Source organism: Lonchura striata, chromosome 3 (genome assembly GCF_046129695.1).
Source record: "Lonchura striata isolate bLonStr1 chromosome 3, bLonStr1.mat, whole genome shotgun sequence".
Lineage (NCBI taxonomy): Eukaryota > Metazoa > Chordata > Aves > Passeriformes > Estrildidae > Lonchura > Lonchura striata.
Window position 1 is genome coordinate 74964306 of NC_134605.1, and position 21394 is coordinate 74985699.

The 21394-nt window shown below is 37.6% G+C and overlaps 1 protein-coding gene across 1 annotated transcript in view; it reads left to right on the plus strand.

Annotated features, from left to right (window-relative positions):
* MMS22L (MMS22 like, DNA repair protein) overlaps window positions 1–15830 on the plus strand; it is an 88724-nt gene extending 72894 nt beyond the window's left edge. The window contains exons 20-25 of the mRNA XM_021545117.3: window positions 648–817; window positions 7483–7694; window positions 9922–10088; window positions 11471–11567; window positions 12711–12878; window positions 15136–15830. Coding sequence (XP_021400792.2) covers window positions 648–817; window positions 7483–7694; window positions 9922–10088; window positions 11471–11567; window positions 12711–12878; window positions 15136–15220 — 899 coding nt within the window. The 3' untranslated portion in view covers window positions 15221–15830. The remainder of the gene's footprint in view (window positions 1–647; window positions 818–7482; window positions 7695–9921; window positions 10089–11470; window positions 11568–12710; window positions 12879–15135) is intronic.
* The last annotated feature ends 5564 nt before the right edge of the window (window positions 15831–21394 follow it).

The following is a 21394-nucleotide window of genomic DNA, read 5'->3' on the forward strand; positions in this document are numbered from 1 at the left end:
AAGAAAGATGTTCTCTGAGGCTCTCAGTTTGTGAACTGACAGCCCACAAAGACCTGGCAAGACTTAATGGAGTTTGCTGCCCCTCGTTCTTCTTAATCTGCTGAAATTAAATGCAGTTTGAAGGGTATTTAATGTTTTGCTGACATTAAATGGCTGTGTGAGTAGTTGCTGATGTGGTGTTGCCACAGTGGTGCTAGACAAATGTAAAGGGAAGGCAAAGGCAGCATTTCTCTGTAAAAGGGATGAATGCACACAGCAAGGTAAATGTTCAAGTGCATGTGTGCTGATTGCTGTTGGGTTATGGATCAAGTTTAATTAGGTTTTCTACAGGGATCTAAGAAACTCATCCTATCTTTAGCATTGCTGTACTTTTCCTAAAGCATCTTCACGTGCCTAAAAACTTCTAACTGTAATGTGTTGAATCAATATAGTATTTTGTTTTGATGAACTGTAAATGGACTTTTGAGTTGTTTTGACTGGGATTTCTTAACAGGATGCCATGGAAAGAGTACATATGTGTGAGACAATTCAGTTGCTTTTGCTACTCTTAGATTATCTAACTTAACATAATTGCTTCTTAAGGCTTTCTTAATTTTTTTTTTCTTAACTGTAAATTGGTTTGGAATTTTTTGAATCTTTTTCAACAGGATGTTTGGTAAAGTTCTGTGCACCAATACTGGCTACTTCCAAGGCACAGCAACTCCTGTTTCGCATCGTGGACTGCTTACTGCTGCCTCACTCTGTGCTCCAGCAGGACAAGGAGCTGCCTGTAGCTTTGCTTTCTGCCATTCAGGAAAGCCTGCCTCTTTATCTCCAGGTAAATATCTCAGCTCTATTATCAGCACACAAATGAATCTTCAGGAAAAGATAAACATTGCAGGGGATGTTTTCTTTTTCCCTAATCAGAACAAGCATTGACTGAATTTATTGAAGCAGTAAGAGAAGTTGTTTTCTTCTTAAAGAAATGAAAGGAAAATTGCCATCCATTGGGCTTTCCTCGTTGCAGACAGCTGTGCTGTGGTACACTTCAGAGCTTCTGGTCTCATCACTGCATATGGAAAACCTTTAGCCAACCTACTGGTTACACTGGTCTCCAGTGTGAGAGATTTCTCAAACAGTGCATCAAGTAATCGTAATATGGAGTGAGAAAATTGTTAAGATGACAGAACAAGTATTTTAAATCATCTTTGACTTGGCTAACTGTAGATAGTTATAAATGAGATACCCCTTCTTTTGTTGCTCTTAGCAACAAAAGAAAATCCTTGGTGTTTTATGCCTCTGTTTTGTCTTAATACTTGGAGAATATGTTTTGCTAAATCAGGTTCCTGTTGCTTATGATTGTATGACTAAAGCCTTCCTTCCTATTATCCTACTCTTCCCTCACCCTATCAGTTACTCTTGAAACTCTGTAAGGCTTGTTGGTGCTGTAGAAATAGACTAATTTCTGCTAGTGACAAAGAGAAAAGACTGTATTTTTAAATAAATAAGTTGACATGTTTTCCTTGTAAATCTTTGTGACTTTTTTGCTTACCATTTTTCCTTCTCCTTTAGTCTTCATTTTGATTGCAGTCTTAGCTCACTACTTTGCAGGATTGTATTGTGAAACAATACAGTGGTGGCATTGTAAACATCACTTGAATTGATTAGTTTCAAAAGCAGTTCATTGTGATCGAAGGCATGTAGTATGGAAGTGAATATGGTTATGAAATGCTCTGCACAGTATGTTTTGCTTTATTGCTCTGTAGGTATTTTCAGAAGCTGTGTACATGTAGGGCCATCTGGACAATGGTATTAGCATGGACTGAGTGTTTGCTAATCTGGTATTTCAGTTGTAGAGCCAGTTTCTCTGGAGCCAGCACAGACAGATGTAGTCTTCAGATGAAAACACTTGAGTTGGTTTTGAAGTCTTGAGTGGTGTGTGCCCTTGTTTCCTGTTTTATTTGCCAGATTCTGACTTCCAGACCTCACTTTTGTACTCTTCATCAGTCTATTGCATTGTCCATGTGCTTTTCAGCTACGCTAGATGTACCAAATATTTTATTTTACACAAACACTGCTTGTAGAGAACAAGTAATTATTTAATTTGATAAACACTTTCGAGGAGAAAAGAGGACAATTTGTGAGTTATTTTTCCTGTTTCAATATGACACTTTTGTATCTTATTAATTTTTGTTTGTATTTAGAAGTTTACAATCTTTTTAAGTGTTTCAAAATGCTTCATTTATTCAAAAATACTTACTTCTCTTTTATGTGGAAAAGTGGGAAAATTCCAATTTAGAATCAACTCAAAACAAAAATATTTCATGATTGGTTTAAAAACAACAAAAATAACTCTTCTGAGATTATTTGAGATTGAATGGATTCTAGACACTCTCTGAAATCTCAGGTTATTGTTTCATAGTTGGCTTAAAGCTACATTCATTCCCTTTCACCACCATACACATTCTCATTTAATTTGCTTTAATGCTTCTGTGAATAGCAATTTGTGACTTGACTCAAATACTAACTAGCCTCACAAAACAAACAAAACCCAAAAACCCAAATGAGCATATCAGATAACTGATAAAACAGTATATGTAGAAGGGAAGATGGAGAAACAGAATTCTTTGGGAATAACCTCCCCTTGACTAACTTAAACTGCAGGTGAAATGTGTGGTGAGGCCCCTGTTGGGTACCTGCCCTGTGCCTGGTGCTCATTTGTAGAGGTAGAGCATTGGTATTTTAGTGCAGGAGCCTTAATTCACCCTAATGTTAGACAAGCATTGTTCTGTAGATCTGTCCCTGGTAATACTCCAGCTTACAACTTAATCCTTTCACAGTTGCATGAAAATAAAGAAACAGGAATTTGGAGACCATGCAAAGCATCTTATACATGTGAGTTCTTTATTTGTAGTCCAAGTATAAAAGCTCTTGAGTGGAATTTCTACACAGCAGCCTTTCCTTTTTTAATTTTTTTCTTTAGTCTTCTGAAAAGTTCAGACACCATCTTTTTTTTGTCCATCTTTTTTTCTTCTTCATTTCCTACAGTGTAGGCTTCTTCTGCTTTGCTCAAAAAGACTGCTTCAGATCTCAGAAAACATTTTAGTTTTGCTAGCAATGACCTGAAAAAACTTCCCTCTTTCCATAGTTTTGAACAGCTAATCTTAATGTGGTTTACTTGATCCTTTTCTTTTGGGCTTTAAAGGGGTTTGAAGTCAGTCCTAGTAGCAGTTTATTTTACATATCTATTGATGCCACAATTTTATGAAATTCTGTATAATTCCTCAATATTTTCGTCTCTTAGGACAATATACAAAGCTCCGTCTCTCCAAACAATGTAGTTTATTACTATACAATTCATCAGAACTAATGCTGTATTTCACTGTCCTTCACCACCCCAAAACTACAAATTTATTTGTTTAAATTTACACAAGCAAACATAATTGTCAAAGGCACTAATTAAGACTGGATGTTGCATTTCTCTTTCCTCAGTTCAGACTGACTGTGTTTATTTGTTATGTTTGTGGTTATACAGAACTTTGGGCTATACCCCTGCCTTTTGACAGTTTTTGGGCAGCTGGTCTGTTCTCTACTCTACAGGGAGCTTATCAAGATTTTTTTTCAAACTCAGTCACTGATGCTGCCTTGTTAAAATAGCTTAGCTCTAGCAACTTTTAAACTATTTTTTGGGGTTTTTTATCTTGCCTAAAGGGTTACTGTCTGGGTACTATTTCTTTAACTGCACATCTGTTTTGATAATACTTGATGACCTAAGAAAGATTTTAATTGAGATATAAAAATTACCCTCAGAATTGTTTGATTGACTGACTTTGGAAAGTAAAGCATGAAGAATGTGAATGAACAGCCATTTTACAATTGTATGGGACTGTTCCTAATTATGAGATAGTGAGGTATGTAAAATTTAACCATAGGTATTTCACTACTACAAAAAGAAGTTGAGTTGATTTGTGTGGTAGTGTATTGCTAAAATCTACCATAGGACATTTCAGACCAATATTGCTCTTGATGAATTTCTTGGAGGATGATTTGGAGGAATTTTAGGACACATTTATCAGTAATATGGGAAAGAACTGAAGCAGTGTAAGAAACTTGTTTTGGAGAAGAAATATTAGTTTAAATATATCTTACAGAATACAGTGTGGGTGCATGGAATAAGCACTGTATACATGATGACAGGGAAGATACCCTGCTTGATTTATCAGTGTTAATCTTGTTAGTCCAAATACAGAAGATTTGTTGATTTCTGTCTAGATACTGAGAATGGCAGAAGAGCTTATTTCTGAGTAGTGCTTGGCCCATACACTTCCCAGTGATTTTAATAGCTCTGTGCAGGCTCAGCATTTGTCAGAGATCAGACCTTAACGCCCTCCCATGAGCCACATCTGTGGTTCGATATTTGAGCAAGTTTATTAGTACATTTTGTGAATTATAATATGTGTTTAATAGGAATTGTACAAGTTTAATTGGTGGACAGCAGATTTATTCCAACAGCAGGACTTACAGTGTAAGTCATCATTAGGTAGCTTGGCATTTCTGCAGTGAATAGTTCCAGTAATCCACACTAATCGGCTCTTTGCTCTCCACAGGTGATTTACAGATATACAGATAAATCAGAAGAGGCAGCTCTGGCCACAAAAGGTTCCTGCAGTGAGCACACACAGGAATCTGTTGCCTTTCTGCTAAAATGAAGAGCAGATGATGTCGTGCTTCTCTGCTCCCCTTAAAATGTCCTTTTTTTTTTTTTTTTTTTTTTTTTTAAATCTTAACCTCAGAAGATGGCTGAAGAGCACAGTTAAGAAAGCAACTCTATCAACCCTTTACAGTCCATCTCCTTTGTAGAGATTGTCCTGGGGGTCTGATGTGATTGATTTCAAATCTCTGGTCCAGAATTGCAGTCCAGTTTCATGTGTGTTTATTTTTTCTCTCATTTGAACAGTAGCTTCCTTCATCTCGCTTAATTACTGGTGGGATTTAAAAGAAGAAATTTCTGTGTGATTATCTTGCAATCACATCCTTGGCCAGCACTGCCTAGGATATTGTGCCATTGTAGCTGGAGATTTGCATCTGCTGTGTAGGGTTGGTAACTCATGCCTTGTGCCACTTGGGATATGGTGTTGTCAGACCATGTGCAGGTCTGTTGCTCTCTGCACTTTGTAAGGAAAAAGAGGAGTCCAAAATAAAGAACACAGTGTTGACCTGAAGTCAGTAGACCTTTTTGTTCAAGCGAGAAATCCAAGTTCTTTTCTAATTTCTTTGAGATTCAGTTTCCAAATCAATTTATTTCAACCCAAAAAATGAAAATGCTTTTATGAAGGATCAGGCTAGGTTTTTTGGTTCACTTTGAAATGAAATTATTAGACCTGCAGAAATTAGTCAGCATTCCCTCAGATATCTAAATTCTAATATTATTTTCTTTTTATTGCAGCCATTTAATAAGTTTAGGATCATTCTTAAAAACTAACTAGTTAATAACTAGTTTAATATTACTAGTTAATAACTGATGTCTTATTGATGCTGTGTATCATTTGTTGATCCTCAGCTGGAAGAATTCTCATTTTAGCAACTGTCATTGTTAGTTCTTCAGAGGTGCTGCATTCTTCATATATTCCTGCAAGTATCCTCTATAAGGTTGTGATGTTCTTTGTGTCCCTTTTATCCAGTAAATTAATACACTTTGTCCTAGATGTCTGGGTTCTTTTAGTGTTAAAACAGTCTAGAGCCTTAAGGGTCAGTTCAGATATTTGGATTATGGAATATATTGTGTCTTTTTGTGTGAGCTTTACTACAGAAAGCACAGGCAACTCTTCTTTATGCCTGCTGCAATATCTTACTGAAAACATCAAAGTTTACACACTAAATAGTCTGTCATCTCTAACAGTCTCTGAGCCTGCTCCTTGCCAAGAAGTAGCAGACTTCTTTTTTTAATACTTCGGATACAGCAGAAGCTCTTTCCTACAATAAATTTACACAAAAGGAGGAGAAAAACTGGAGTTTTACTCAAAGCCTCAGTTCAGAAAGAGTGTTTTTTGTCATTGAGACTTGCCAGAATTATCAAGGAGCCCTAGAAGTATGTGAGGTGAAACCCTTAACCCAAATCTGCATTCAAGAGAGCCAACAGCAGAAAGTTTCAGGCACCTCATTTCTTGAAACCTCATGTTTCCTGTATTTGTTTACTGTGGAACCAAAGGTGGGAACTCACCATTCAGTGGGACTCTCAGCTACTCCTCAGCCTGCATTTTTTTCCCCTGAATGTTCTGTCACTTTCAAACAGACAGGTATAGATTAAAATGTTTTTGGGGAGCGACTTCTATACAAAAAGCAACAAAAATACACTTTTTCCATAGATGGAGAACAAAAGCAGCTTGACTTGATCTGTTCATTCCTATATTCGGGGCATTAGTTTACCTCAGCAACCATAAATATTCAGACAGATACTCCTCCTACCAAAACTAGGGTCTGGATTGCAATGCTAATGGAAATTTGAAGTACTGTTGAAATTGCTGTCTAGGGAGCTCTGTGCTTGACCTTGTTTTACACCATTATTCTTGGACAAAACTATTGTGAAAACTGAATTCTCAAGAGGCTTCTGTTTGTGCTGCTGACTGTGACCCTTGAGATAGGAGATTGCGGGACCTTTTTATTTTTTTCTTAGTGATTTGTTCTTCTTGCTCTCAGTAATCAGAGGAGGGGGAAGGAAACAAGATCTTAACTTTCTCTTATGGAAACCCATTCCAGTAAGAATACTACTCTTTTTTTTCAGGGATGGACCATATATATGTTCTATAACTACAGGTAGAGTTCAGATAAGCATTTTCTGAGCAAGTACTTTCATTATAGATTTTTCTCTTGATCAATATAACTTATATTGGATAAATCACAGCAGTTTTTGCCTTACCTTAAAGTTTAAAACCTCCTCTAAATCCCTTATAAATGGTGCCTAATTTAAGCTAATTTGTTCATACAATGAGTAAATCTTTTCTTGTTGGAGCTCCATTCTAAGTGCTCATTTTTCTGCTATATCATTTATACAGAAATTTCACATGGTCCTTTACAAGCAGATGACGTATTTATTCTTTCTGTCCCATCTTAAATCTGACCTGATTAACATACTTTGTTAGACCACGTACAGGATTGAAAACAGAAATGAAAGCTTTTGGGCACAAAAGTTTTCTCAGTTCTGAAATGCCAAGGTTTTATTTTGAATTTGAAGGGGAACTTTCATTTCCCAAAGCTCGTCTTCCAATATATTAGTCTAGTGATAGATTTTTTTCTCTCCTTTTTAAGCCTTGCCTGCTTCTGTCTTCATTTGTAGATCATCCTATCTGCAGCAAATCAGTGATGCTTATTTGTCAGGCATAGTTACTCTGTGTGCAGCAGTTTACACAGCATGTAGAGTGTTTAGCATACAGTTGTTAAAGATTTATTCAACTGTATTGGTAAAAATTTATTTAATTCCTCATTTTCTAAAATTTTCTCCTACAGGGCCTGTCCTTCATATGTTGTCAGTCCCAAACACAGGGTGCCTATTTAAATCAACTCCTTGGGAGCATCATTCGCCATTATTTTGGACGATTCCTCCCTTCCTCCCCGACTGCGCCCAGTGCCGGGCAGCATCCTCTGCTCTCTGCTTTAGGCAGCTCCATCACAGCCCCCCAGCTGCTCCATCTCCGCAAGACCACTTTGCATGTCATAAGGTAAGGACCAGTGGGGTGTGAAACATCACTTTCTCAGGTTTCAGATTCACGTCACAAATAACTCATGATCTCAGGCTTCTGCTTTCCTCTCAGCTGATGGTAGCTCTTGGAAGAGCCTGGGAGTTTCTGGGCAAGGAGCAAAGGAAGGAGAGTTTTTATATAGTAGGAGAGTAAAATTGAAAAGATTTGTGACAGAGTAATTAAGGATAAAAGTCCTAGGCCACAACAAAATACATTGCAGGAGGTCACATGAAAAGCAAGTCCTTTTCTAGAAAAATTGTGCTCCAGTAGACATCATCATGCGTGGGTCTCAGGCCATATTTAGGGGCATAGAGTTGCAGTGCTTAGAGCAGCCACAGTTACCTGTGCATGGGAGGCATACACAGGTGTGCAGCTGCCCAGGGGACATGGAAAACTGGGGGTGTGGGAGAAGGAAGACAGGGAGGGAGACAGTATTTGTTCACTGTGCTGTCACCACTCACGTTATGTCAACAGCAGCTACAAATCTCTGTGCCTGCTGCTGAGAGGCTGACGCTTGGGTTTATGTACTGCAGAGTAGTGAACAATCTGTACTTTTTTCCCATGTCAGGAAAGGATTTAAACCCCCTCAAATGCAGACCTATATCAATGCTATTTGGATCTTGTTAAAGAGTTGGTATACATGTTGTTCAGAAAAGGAATGTCAGTGCTGATCTTGGGTAAATATGACAGGCAATCTGAAAGTAAAGCCTGTATTATCACCTATTAAGGAAGTCAATTAAGATTTCACAGTCTTAGCTGTGACATGTTTTTGGATACCCAAACTTTGTCATCTTATTTTTAAATGTGTGCATGCATATATGAACATGGGGATGGAGAGTGGAAAGTTCTGAAGGTATAATAGCACTTGGTGATTTTTAAGATGTGAAACATTCCTTAGTGGTCTGGGAAGAATGTGTTAGAACAGCAGCAAAGTGCTGCGTGGTCATGAGGCAGTCACGGGGTCTGTACACAAATAGGTGCAGTTTGTTTGCCTCTTGGCTGTATGAAAGCAGTGAATGTATTGCTGCTGCGGAGAGGACAGTGAACCACACCATCAGGATTGTCCAACTCAGAGAGCTGTTGTAGTGGAAGAACACACAAAATAAAATTGTGGGAAATTTTCAGAATAATTAATGAGACAGAAGATTTCAGAGTTGCTAATGTTAAATAAGACAGACCACATGATACAAGAACTGTGGGTGTCACAGCTTTCATTTGCCAAGGCACACCAGTGCTCTGAAGCGGTGCAATGAAGTACACAGAGCTCTGAAAGTCACATTTCATTTGAAAGCTGTAGAAGCACTCTTTACTGAGTTTTTAATAAGGATGCTGGTTTTTAATTGATGCATTGCTCAGCCAACATATGTGCCTTGTTTGAGTAGATAACAGTACCTAATATTAAATATCTTAAAATGTTTTTTGAAGGTTCTGGGAGTGTTCTTGCTGGCTGATGAATAAATGCTGTGTTCTCTTTCACCTGAGAAACTTACCGTCTTCAGATTCCATTAATTTGTGGTGCCAAACCAACAGTAGTTCATATTCTTGTATTCTTCTGTGGAAAATGAACAAATCAAGGTGTTAAAATTGGAACATTCCGTGTGTGTTATGTTAAACTTTGCTCTTGTTGCAGATTGACAGGTCACCTTTTATCCTTGTGCCAGATTTTATATTGGAGATGTGTGTGTTAATTCTGAACAAAATCAGTCATTGGCTGTCCTGTTACAACATACTGTTGACAAAAATCAAATATCAGTACCAGTGTAACAGCAGAGCTGTTACCACAAGTATGATTGTCAGTTTACAAAAGCACATAAAGCTAAATAATGTAATTAAATAACAGCTGTATTATGCATGTTGGTTTAGGATTTTAGAATCTTGATTCCTTCATGAATTCAATTATATTATGAAGCTACCTTTGTGTTGTGCTTTTAATAGTCACACTTGGGTTTTTAACTGTAATTATGATGGTTCTTATTTCTCACTCCTCTCTGAACCAAGAATCAGAAGATATCACTGTCCTCTGACAAACTGGGAGTCATTGCTATGACTAAGATAAATAGAAGTCTTTAAGCCTAGATAAAGATAGAAATCTTTGTAATAGGCCTCCTGCTGAAATAACAGTTATTTTAAGGTATATGGTGCTTGCATTGCATGGGAAAAAAAACCCGTATCATAGACTTTGTTCCGGCTTGCTTTGTCTTCCCAGGGAAAATTACCTGCAGTTCAAAGGGCATGCTCCACCTCCTCGCTTGGCCTCTGTTCTTGCTTTCATTCTTGAAGTGCTTCAGGGAACCCAGAGCATTGAACTGTGTGACATAGACTTGGTTCTCCCAGCCGTGTTGAAGTGCTTGCTACTGGTTAATGAGCTGCAAGGTGAGCTGTTTGTTTGCTTAAGTATATTTCTCCACGCCTGCAAGATTTCTGCACTGCTGAGCATCTTTCATACCAGTACTTAAGACTCTCAGATGAGGTGAATAAAGCAATCTGGCCAGCTAAACTGGATGAGGCTTTTTTTTTCATTAACTGTTCTGGGACTTCTGCCTCTCAGGCAGAGAAGTCCTGCCTCATTTAACTCTCTAATAAACGAATCAACTTAGCAGGAATCTGAAGGTATTTTCTTTTTCCCCCATCCTTCCTATATAATCTCCTCCATTAGCAATTGTGGCACTTTTCTTCCACCTAAAGTTTTGAGACCAAATAAGACTAGTGTATGTTCTCCCCATAGATGCATTATAAATGGATTAAAAGTAGCATGTTGCTCTCTGAAGGTATCTTTGAGTCTTCTTTCTTCTTTTAGGTTGCTTTGTTTTGTAGCAAGAACATCTTTATTTTTAGGTACTTAAAGAGTGAAGCACTCTTTTCACCCCACCATTGTATAACGAATATACCTGAGCTCAAATTTTCAATTTCTTGCTGCTAGAGAGGTATTAAGCAAAATTTGGATTCACTTCTGATGTCTCCTGGGAATTTTCTCTGATAAAGTACTGTTTGAATCTGGTCTATAATAGTTTCAGGGACAAGATGTGCTTAGGAAATTGCCTCAGTCATCACCCTCTTTTGCCATCACAGCCATATCAGCTAAAAACCAAGTACCCACCTTGCAAATGTGCAGGGCAATGAGCTGGAAGTCCTGTGCTGCTGTAGCCACCAGCTCCCTGCCTGCTCTGCCACACCCTTCTAGCAAAGTCCTTAGAGCCCAGTTCCACTTTTATAAAGGAAGAGCTGTATCTTGCAACTTGGGTATTTATTTGGAAATAATTATTGAGAAAATAGTGGGGAAGGTTGTTGGGTTTTTTAGGGTTTTTTTCCCTTAAAAAAAAGAGGGTTCAGAACAATCTCCACCACTGAAAGTACGGAGTAGATGCACATAGCTTTGTGCAGAATATAATGCTGTGATGACCTTTCTTTTGAATCTAATAGGAATGCTTAAAGAATATAAACAGAACTTACATTTAAATAAAACCTCTATTTCCTCTAAATGTATATCTCTTGGCTTTAACTTTAAAAAAACATAGTGTATTTAAAAATCTGTTTAAAGGATAATGGTGGTGAAAATAAGACTTTTCCATAAACCCATGACTCATTATGTTCTTTATAGCCAATCTAACTAAGTGCTTTCACAATCATTTCACTTGCATCAAAGAAAGTTAAAACCCTTTTTTTCCCTCATTTTAAAATTTTTGTCTTCATGAAAGACATTCTCCAGATGGTCAGTTCAAGAGCTCTGTGTGAATATTGTGATTTTTCTTTTGCAGTTAAAAAAATATCTACAGACATTGTACAGTATATGGTAGAAGGCTGCCAAGAAGGGTCAGGAGGAGAACATGCCACCCAGCTGACTTCTGTATTTAGGTAACCAGAAAATATGCCAACTGGCAGCAAAGCTGCTGCAAGCCAATTGACAGCAAACATGGGTTTTTTTTAATAACTAATTATCCTAACATGCTGCATTGTTGCTTGTTTATGGTATTTTAGTAATGGTACTTTTGGCACTGGATTTGAACACAGCTTTGCCAAAAAAACAGAGCAGAAAAATAGAAGTGAGAGGCATAGCTGCTTCCTCATGGATGAGGTACTGTTTTGAGAGGGAGTAGGGAGGTGTGTTGCTCCTGCAATGGGAAAAACACCTTGGGAATGCTGATGGTGCTGTGAAAGATGTGTGTGCCTAATTTGTAGTGCGTCTTGTTATAGTCGTATAACAAGCTTAGGGTTTTTAATTTGATTTTGTGACAATAATAGATTATTATAATGTAAATTATCCTTATTTCATAGCTCTGCAAAATTAATCCTGTACCTTGCATGTATACAGTTGACAAACTGCATGACCTGGCACTCAAAGACATTCTGCAAACCTTAAGCACTGATGTTGTACTGGGCTGGGCCTAGGTGAAAGCACTGAGAGAGATTCACTGAAAAAATAATGAGTATTTGTGGGAATGTCAGTCTGTATGTGATACTTCACTTTCATGTGTCACCCCTAGGATGCTGATTTTGATTTGAATGTAATCTGTGAGCCTTAAAGTCCTCAGATCCTCAGGACAGCAAATGGATGTGCTTCAATCCAATGGTCTGTCTGCCCTATTTAAGATCCAGGGGAGCTTTATATGAAATGCCAACATTTTTTCTGCAAATTTGAATCTAAAACTCTTGTTTTGTTAGTCTTTTTCTTACAACTATTTATTAAATAAGAAATATATGGTTTAGTTTTGCATTCACAAACATTACGAAGTAAAGTGCTCTGGAACAAGGCAGTACTGCTGAAACAGCAGCAGAATCTTCCAAATTACTTCAAAATAAATATGTGAAATTTTTAGCTTTATGTTTCAAAAACATGACTGTTTAGAGAAAGTATTCCAGGTAGAGTATTCCAGCGAAACAATATGAAAATTGCTATGCAGCCAGATTGTTTGTTATGATTAGACTCTTCAGTTGTTGTTGGCATGTTCTCTGCATCTAGTTTTGGCCTTGCATTAAATGCCCCTGTATCCCCCTCAGGCAGTTTATCCAGGACTACACTGCTGTCTATGATCATCGGGTTTTCAGCATACTGGAAACAGTGGCAGTCTTGGATCAGACTTTGGTTACCAGCCTGATTCCCACAATCACACAGTCTCTGAAGGATTCTGAGCACAAACAAGGCCTTGGAAGAAATGCTGCACAGAGGTTTGATTTTCATTTAATATTGTTTTTTACAATGAATAGTAGAGGTTTATTCTCTTGAAAGAAAGCAGTGTTAAGACAGCTGCACAGACACTCAAAAATGAGTGATTTTTAAGTGTTTTCAGCCAGAAATTTCCCTCAAGCCTTTCATGGTTTTAAGCCATCTATATTTGCTAAATATTTTCAGAGATGTTTTGATACTAGGGTCCACAGAGTAGAATTTATGTGAAGCCAGATTGTTTCTACAAGATATGTTGCAAAACAGAATTAAGAATTCCATACCCAAAGAATTTTCCTGTCAGTTCCTGTTTTAGACGACTGTATGGGTCATATGTGGATTATAGTATAATCACATATGGTCTGAGATGCTTGGAAAATAAATACCCCACAACTTACTATCAAAAGCTTTCTCATAAGCTAAATTTAGCAGAGTTGTGGGTGTCCAGGAAAGGCTGGCTTCAATTGGCACAGCAGGCTCACACTTCCTCCATTTGCCCACCAAGAACTCAAAACAGAAATATTTGACATGTGAATCCATTTGGTCTTAAGAGAAATGGCACAGGAGGGGAGCAGCTCTGCAGGGATGGTAGTGTCTGAGTGCAGATGCAGCACTGACATGTCAGCATCTCTGCAAGTACTGTTACAAAACTCCAGGAAGCTCTGCTCCATGTGGAGCTTCTCCTGTTAGTGCTGCTCACTGGAAGGTGCCTGTGACTCTCCTGTGGTCTGGGCAAGGAACTGGCCCCAGTGTTTGCACTGCTGCACATCCTGGGACTACTCAATGGGAAGGATCCACTCATGCCTCACACTGGGGAAGTTTTAAGCTGTGTGTTGGCAGAGCCTGGGCTATAAAAACTGCAAAAGACATAGTTGTGCAAGAATAATTCTTGAGACACTGACAGGGTATTCATCTTCCATTTAATGAAAAATGTATTTAATTAATTTGTAATTATATGACTCACTTTTCACTACCAACACTGTTCACTACCAATAACTGCATTTGCTTTTATTTAAGAGAATTTGTCCAGGATCAGCTTGATGTACCGTTATATGCAGGCTTTCCACTTGACCTGCTTTTCATCCTTTGATAATGTGTTTCATAGCTTAAATTTTTGCTTGTTTTTCTTTTGTTAAATACTGTTAATATGTTAACATTCATCCCATTATCTACAAAATGCTGAAAGCATGCAGGTTGTTTGAGCTTCCTGAAATACAAGCTTGAAGATTACTGAAGAGCTACATTTCCTTTATCCTCATCACTTAAACCATGTATATTAGCTGATCTGTTGTTAATGTTTTCTATTAGTAATTTGTATTTAGAATGTGCTCCATTACGCAGCAGGCTGAGGTGATCCATGAGCATTTTATTGTAAGAACACTCATTTTCTCTCTTCAGGAACACCTGATTTTCTCTCTTCTGTCCCAGACACCAAATAACATGATATTAACGTATTCAGTGCAATTACTGTAGACATTAAAGTGCAAATCCATATCTATAAAAGAAGTAAGGTTCAGAAGTCGCATTAAATGCAACTTCTAGTGGTGATGTCCAGTGTTGTAATTGCAAGGAACTAGTATGAAAAACTGCAGTTTTGTTTGCTCAAGGTAATATTTCATGACAAAAATAGATAATTAGAAAAGACCTAAATGTCAGAGGCAGTGCTTTAACAATAATTACATTGTCTGGGTTGGAGAGTATTAGAATGAACTTAAGGTGAAAAGTCTCATCAACACATATGCACTCTTCTGGAAAATCCACTTGAGTGACAGTTCCCTTCTGAATTCCAGGTTTATTTTAAAACAGTCCTTGGTTGAGGATGGTGGTCTGAATCTGAGTGCTTGGGCTGCACCTAAGTGCGAGGGGCTCACATCACTGTGCTGTGGTGAGAGTCACAGGGATTGCTTAGGCAGAAATGAGAGAGCAAACGTCATAAAGTCTGAATGCTAATATCTTCTAGGCCTTGGAAACTCCACATTTTTAAGTAAGGAACTTGTATTTCACAGCAGTTTACTAAACAAGTAGGTTTTTAAGCAGCTCCACTACACTTCTAGCTGTAAACAGTACAGTCCCTATACTTCCTCTGATCTGGCCATGCTGAAGAGTCACAGCAAAAAAGCATTTGAATAGGTGTGAGGAAGTTAAAATATTTTAATATCTCAATATCTAAACAATGTGTTTAGGAATTACACACTGTTACTTCTAGGATGTGTGAGATTATTAAAGTAACATGTTACATGTTTTGGTTTTTTCTCCCAACAGAGAAGCCTATAAGAGACTCTTATCTCACCTTGCAGAGGCTGGACAAAATGAGATACAAAAACTGGAAAATGAGACAGATCTGTAATGTGCTGGTGATTAATCCTTTCCTCTTGGACATTATGACATTGTTAGTACCTAAAACTACAGACTTTGACGCACTTGACAAGTTCTTTATCTTTACAATGGAAATACATGTATCAATTTTGTGGTTGTATTTTCCCCAATTTATGTATTAATTAAAAAAAAAAAAAAAACCTGTGGTATTTTATTATTGTCATGCATTTGAAAATTGTCTTGATATCCTGATGAATAGCAATAGAGAGATTGAAAGCTAATTTATTACAGATTCAAATATCTGTATGAACAAAGCCTATACAAGACAGGATTTCAGAGAATTTCACAACTTAGTTCACATTGAATGAGACCTGTCCCTCTTAATAGTGTACTTTTGAAAATATTACTCAGTCTGTTCTTAAGAAAATCATAATTTTGTAATTTCTAATTTATTATTTTAGTAGAATGGGAAAAACATGTGCTCTCTAGTACTCAATTTGTTGAATGCATTCACCAGGCGTTATGCCAGCCATGATAAAGCTTGTGTTAAGAGAGAGTATTTTTTCATATGTTTATGTTGCACAGAATGTATATAGCTGTCTTTAACTTCCACCTGTATTAAAATATTTCAGTATTTCATATTCCATTGTAAAGCCTGTCTGTTTTCTTTGTGGATAATACAAGAAAATGCAGGTTTAGATTTCCTGTTCCCTTTCTTTCCAGTGCTATGTTCTTAAAACTGATCTATATTTTCCAGTGGTCCCAATGTTTTTTTTTATTAGCTATCCACTTATACTAGGTGTGAAAGGTGGGAAGGGAAAAAGAAGAGAAGACAAACTTTTAATTAAAATACTCATCATTTGATAATAGGCTAGTAATTATTCCTGTTTGCTGGGAAAGTTGGATCTTTCAAATATTTTGCTGTGTTATGGGTCTTTCCAGGATGGATCTAGCTCTGTAACTTTTTCTACATTTTTTTTCCTAAAGTGCTCAGGAAACTTTCATTAATGACTGTGCTATCCACACTTTTCACTTCCCTCAATAATTTGAAGCTTTCTGAAAATTTCTGAAACTCCTTACTGGACTTTGGAGTGGGTTTGCTGGTAATAGCAACACCAGTGAGCAGGCTCTTACTTTTAAGTTATTCACATTTTAATTTTACAATGTTAACGGAGAGGAAAAATTATTTTTATGCCTAATAGCTCCCCAAAAATCCCTAAAATCTTGTACAGAGCAGCTTCCCTTTTGTTACAGTAATCTTATCAAGTTGAACTAGATAATCTTCTTGCCTAAATCGGCTATCAGTACGTCAGATAATGCAGTAACTAAAAGCCTCTTTAGGCTACTTAATAGTGCAGAACATGGAGGTTCTTTTCATTATGAAAATAACTTATTGAACTTGCATTGTAGCTTCTCGTAAGCTTATGTACCTGGGAGTTTTATTCATCCCAGGAGGATTTTGCTTCTGAAAAGCTTGTTTTAAAAAAAAATTAAAAACACCCCTCTCCGAGAGAAATTAATTAAGATACCCTTGAAATTTGAGTCCTACTACACAGTAGATCCTAGAACAGATGTCTGACTGTAGTATTACTTCCTGAAAGTACAAGCTGTGATTTTAAAGGATAGGACAGATATTACAATGAAGCATTTAATGATATGTTTAGTAGGTTATTAAAGACATATTTAACACTATCTGTAGTGGCTGGAAGTTTCTGAAAAAACAACAGGACTTCATGTAAATGCATAGCAGCTCCTGGCACATGAGAAACTAATTTAAACAGTTTGGAAAATACCATTCTTCTTTGTCACAAAGTTAATGCCAACAGAAACAATGCATTTTGCATCATAGTCATCAACCAGTGCCAAATGGGGGATCTGATGGGTGGTATGGACATTAGCAGATGTGACTGATAATTCCAATAGTATTAGTGAGAGGAAGACTTGTAGAGTGCAAGTTTCTGCTGACCTACCAAGCATACACCAAACAGCAGTACAAAACCAAGCAGGAGGAACAAAGAAAATGCTGGTTTTAAGTAAAATAGAGAAAAAATACAAAAGCTAAAAAGAATATGTATCTTACTAGATGCTGTCTGTATAAAGGCTGCTTAAGGCAATAAACATTATTTAAATTAAACCTTTCTATATTATTTTATACTAAACAATTTGGTTTAAAAAGGGATAGATTCAGAGTAGATACATGGAAGAATTTTTTTTATTATGAGCATGGTGAAACACTGGGACAGGTTGCTCAGAGAGTTGGTAGACACTCCATCCCTGGAAACATTGAAGATCAGGTAAGATGAGGCTCTAAGCAACCTCACTCATTTGAAGATTGCTACTCATTGCAGGGGTGTTTTACTTATAGGATGGCAAGGGTGTCTCCCAGTGCGCTTAAAAATACCACTGCTGCATGGATGAACATTTCCTGCAGCTGTAAATTCTGCAACAGATGGTGAAAAGATCCTGAAAATAAAATTGTAGATAGATTACCTAATTCAGAGAAATTTAATTATTCAAACACATCTATATAATGAAAAGTTGGTGGTATTAAGCTGTTTTGAATGTTATGATGGTTTAACCCCAGTGAGCAGCCAAGCCCCACACAGCTGCTCCCCCACCAGTGGGACTGGGGAGAGAATTGAAAGGGCAAAAGGTAGCAAACTCCTTGGTTGAGACAAAGATTAATGGGGAAGGCAAAAACCACAAATTGGAATGGCATGCAAATAAACCAAAGCAAGGAATAAATTCACTGCTTCTCCAGGGCAGGCAGGTGTTCAGCCATCTCCAGGACAGCAGTGCCCCATCACACGTAACAGTGTGGCACATAACATGGGAAGATGAACACCATCACTCCAAATGTCTCTTCCTTCTAACCCCAGTTCATGTACCAAGCATGATGTTGTATGGTCTGGAATATCCCTCAGTTTGGGTTGCCTGTCCTGGCTATGTTTCCTCCCAGCCTCCCAAGCACCCCCAAACCCCTCCCCAGCATGGAGTATGAGAAAGCAGAAGAGGCCTTGGCTCTGTGTAAGCCCTGATCAGCAATAACAAAAACATTTCTACATTATCAACCCTGTGTTCAGCACAGATCCAAAACACGGCCCCATAACTGCCCCTGTGAAGAAAATTAACTCCACCCCAGCCAAAACTAGCAGACACCTTAATTAATTACTGATAACTATAGAATGACTGTTTGTCAGTGGAGTTTTAACAAAATTTTTAATTTCAGTATGCTTTTTCTTGTCCTAGTCTGACCAGAATGTTCTTTCATTTGGAAATGCTAATACTGGTGATGGGATACCTGTCTGAAACCAAGCCATCATAAGCCTTGCCAGAATTTTCCATGCTGATCTCCTTGGGCAGAGGATTCTTCCAGGATATAAGAGGATATATTTTTGTGATGTGTGTTTATATATACACTTATATATACTTAGCACCCTTTTTTTCCCTGCAGTGTATAGAATTGAGATCTAACTAGATAGTATTTAATCTTTCTATTTCCCCTATTCCAGAATTCAGAATACCAATCACCTCTGACCCATTATCATCCTTGTGATATGAAGCACATGTCCAGTACATGATGAACAATGGCAGGCAGAGGGAAGTCTAGCTTATCTTTCCTTTAGTAACAAGATAACATGAAAAGAAATACCTTCCCTTCAGAATTCACATGTGACTTCCATTAGTCCCACAAAGCTGTCCCTCTGTTTCATAAGAATTTTATGTTTGTTATTGTTATTGAAGAACAGAACTATGCTAATTTAAATTACTTTGTTTTCATTTTCAATGGAAAAAAAAAGGGGGGGAGTACATGTTTTGATAAAAATGAGGTTCTGAAATAGGAAAATACACATATTTTATGCTAGAATAGAGCAGCAGACCCATGGAAGGAATAAGGTCCTGGCCTATCTGTTGTAATTGAACAGAAGAGGAACTGCCAATAGCATGAACTGCTTGGTCATCTAAGGAACTTTGATAACTCTGCACTTAAAAGCAATATAGTTCCCTCAGGAAACAAAAAAGAGGTTTTACTGCACTCTGGTTTTCCTTCTTTCAGAAGCTTTTTGAAAATTAGGTATGCAATGGGTATTTCCAGATTAATCATATTTTAGAATTTTTAACTATTACTTAAAACTCAAATTCAGTGTAATCAGCCCATCTGTTAGCAATGGTTATAAAATTATGTTGAAGATTAAAAATCTGATGCAGTGTCAATATGTCCTAGCATAATTAAGCTTGTTTTATGATGAATGACTAGGATATGGCTTTTGTCTATTTGAGCAGCTTCAAAGTGGTAAACCTTTTGCAAGTTTAATGTACAAAGTGCAAGGTATGTACAGAACAACAAAAAAAAAAAAAAAAAAAAAAAAAAAAAAAAAAAAGCAAAAGCTCAGATCCTCTCTTTGTAGATGTGGTATCTTTAGAGGTCTTTGGAAATGTCAGCAGAGTAACTCCACATTACAACCAAATTCACTGCATTTGTCAGTCCATCAAACACTATCTAGGCTCTACCCTTCTCCCTGCAGAATGACACCAAAACAGGCATTAAAAATGCAAATTGGCTAAATTCATTATTTGGTTTGGAAAGGCCCAGCATGACCTGCATAGGGCACCGGTGGAGAGTTAGCACAGCATTTACTTACAGGAATTGAGGATGTTGCTAAAAATACTCTGTTCTTAAGTACTTGAAGCATTGCAACATTAATGTTTTAAGCATTTTAATTCTGGCATTACTGTGAAACTGCTATATACAATCATCTCTATTGGAAAACCATTCTTTATGTGGACACTATCCCTTTGTAACGTGTCCTTGGGGGAGAAGAAAACCCCTCATTTTGCAAAAATAGAACTGCATAAGTCCTTTATACACAGTCTTATGTGCTAAACTTTCTGCAGTCTTCCTCCCCTACAAACTCTGTCTGCAGATGAAGTGTTTTAACCTTGCCCTCTTAATTTATTCTACATTTTAATTTTCAATAAACAGATGCCGCCTCTTTTCGCGCCTGTTTCCACATTGTTCCACATTCTGCCTGGGTTGTTTCTGCATGTGTGAATATTCAATTATCTGTTTCTCCACGATTCTGCAACTTATGTACTAAATGTCTGTACAGGTTTGGGGGAGGGTAACTGGGGAAGGCAAAATTTAGATGAAAAAGAGTTACAGAAGTTTTAGCTCTTCTTAGAGTTAGGAACTTGGCTCAAAATCTGCTAAACTAAGAAGAAAATCATAAGCCACAACTAGAAGTCAAAGGATTACAAAACCATTACTGTACAGAAGCAGAATTGCTGCACACTGGCTCATAATGGAAGTGTTTCTTTAGTCAGCGCTTGGGTGTGAAATGCTTAAGAGACACCAAAGTGGCAGAAGAGGCTGTTGGTGCTGCTGCTGCTTGTGAAAATTGGCATTTTATGGATTAAAAGCAGAAAGTAGCTGATTCACTTGTGGTTATTTATAGCTAAAAGCTGGTAACACATTTTAGGACTCAAAGGTAAAGTACATATTTATATACTTTAATTAAAGTTATATAACAGATAGAATATTATTCTTTATGGGAGTGGCCTGAAAAAGATCAGAGAACAGGTCTTCAATACTTTTGGGTCTTGTGGGCCAAAAGTCTTAGCTGCAGATATAAATAGCCTTAATGTGTAAATCTAAGGAATACAGGGCACTCTCTTCCTAACAGGACAGTCAGTGACTGCTGCATTATTCACTGGTAGGAACACCTCTTTCCCTGAAGCAGTATTGAGTTCTCACTGGTTGCAAACTTGTCCCCTTACCTTGCACACTCCCACCTGGATAAATGACTTGTGCTGGCATCTGCTCTCCTACTGTGATGATCAGACTCTGGCAACAGAACCAGCAAGCAGAGAAATAATATTTTTGTTCTGGGCAGCTTTAAGGCTGTGTGGAAAAACTGAGCTAAACTGTGTCAGAGGTACATACCAAAACCAGTAGGCTGGGTAGAGACAAAGGTTGGATTCAGAGTTGTATGTCTGCCCAAAATAGTACAAAATTTAGAACATCACAGGTGGATCAGGAGGTCACACACAGGATTCTGCAATCATGGTAGTTTTAGAAGCCAGAGACATTCAATGGAAGGACGGCAGAGCAAGGACATGGTGATTCAGAAATTTCAGCTCACTAGGCAGCCTTTGCAGGAATCCTGCACAGCTGCAGGTGGCAGATGAAGCCAGCCTTGCTCTC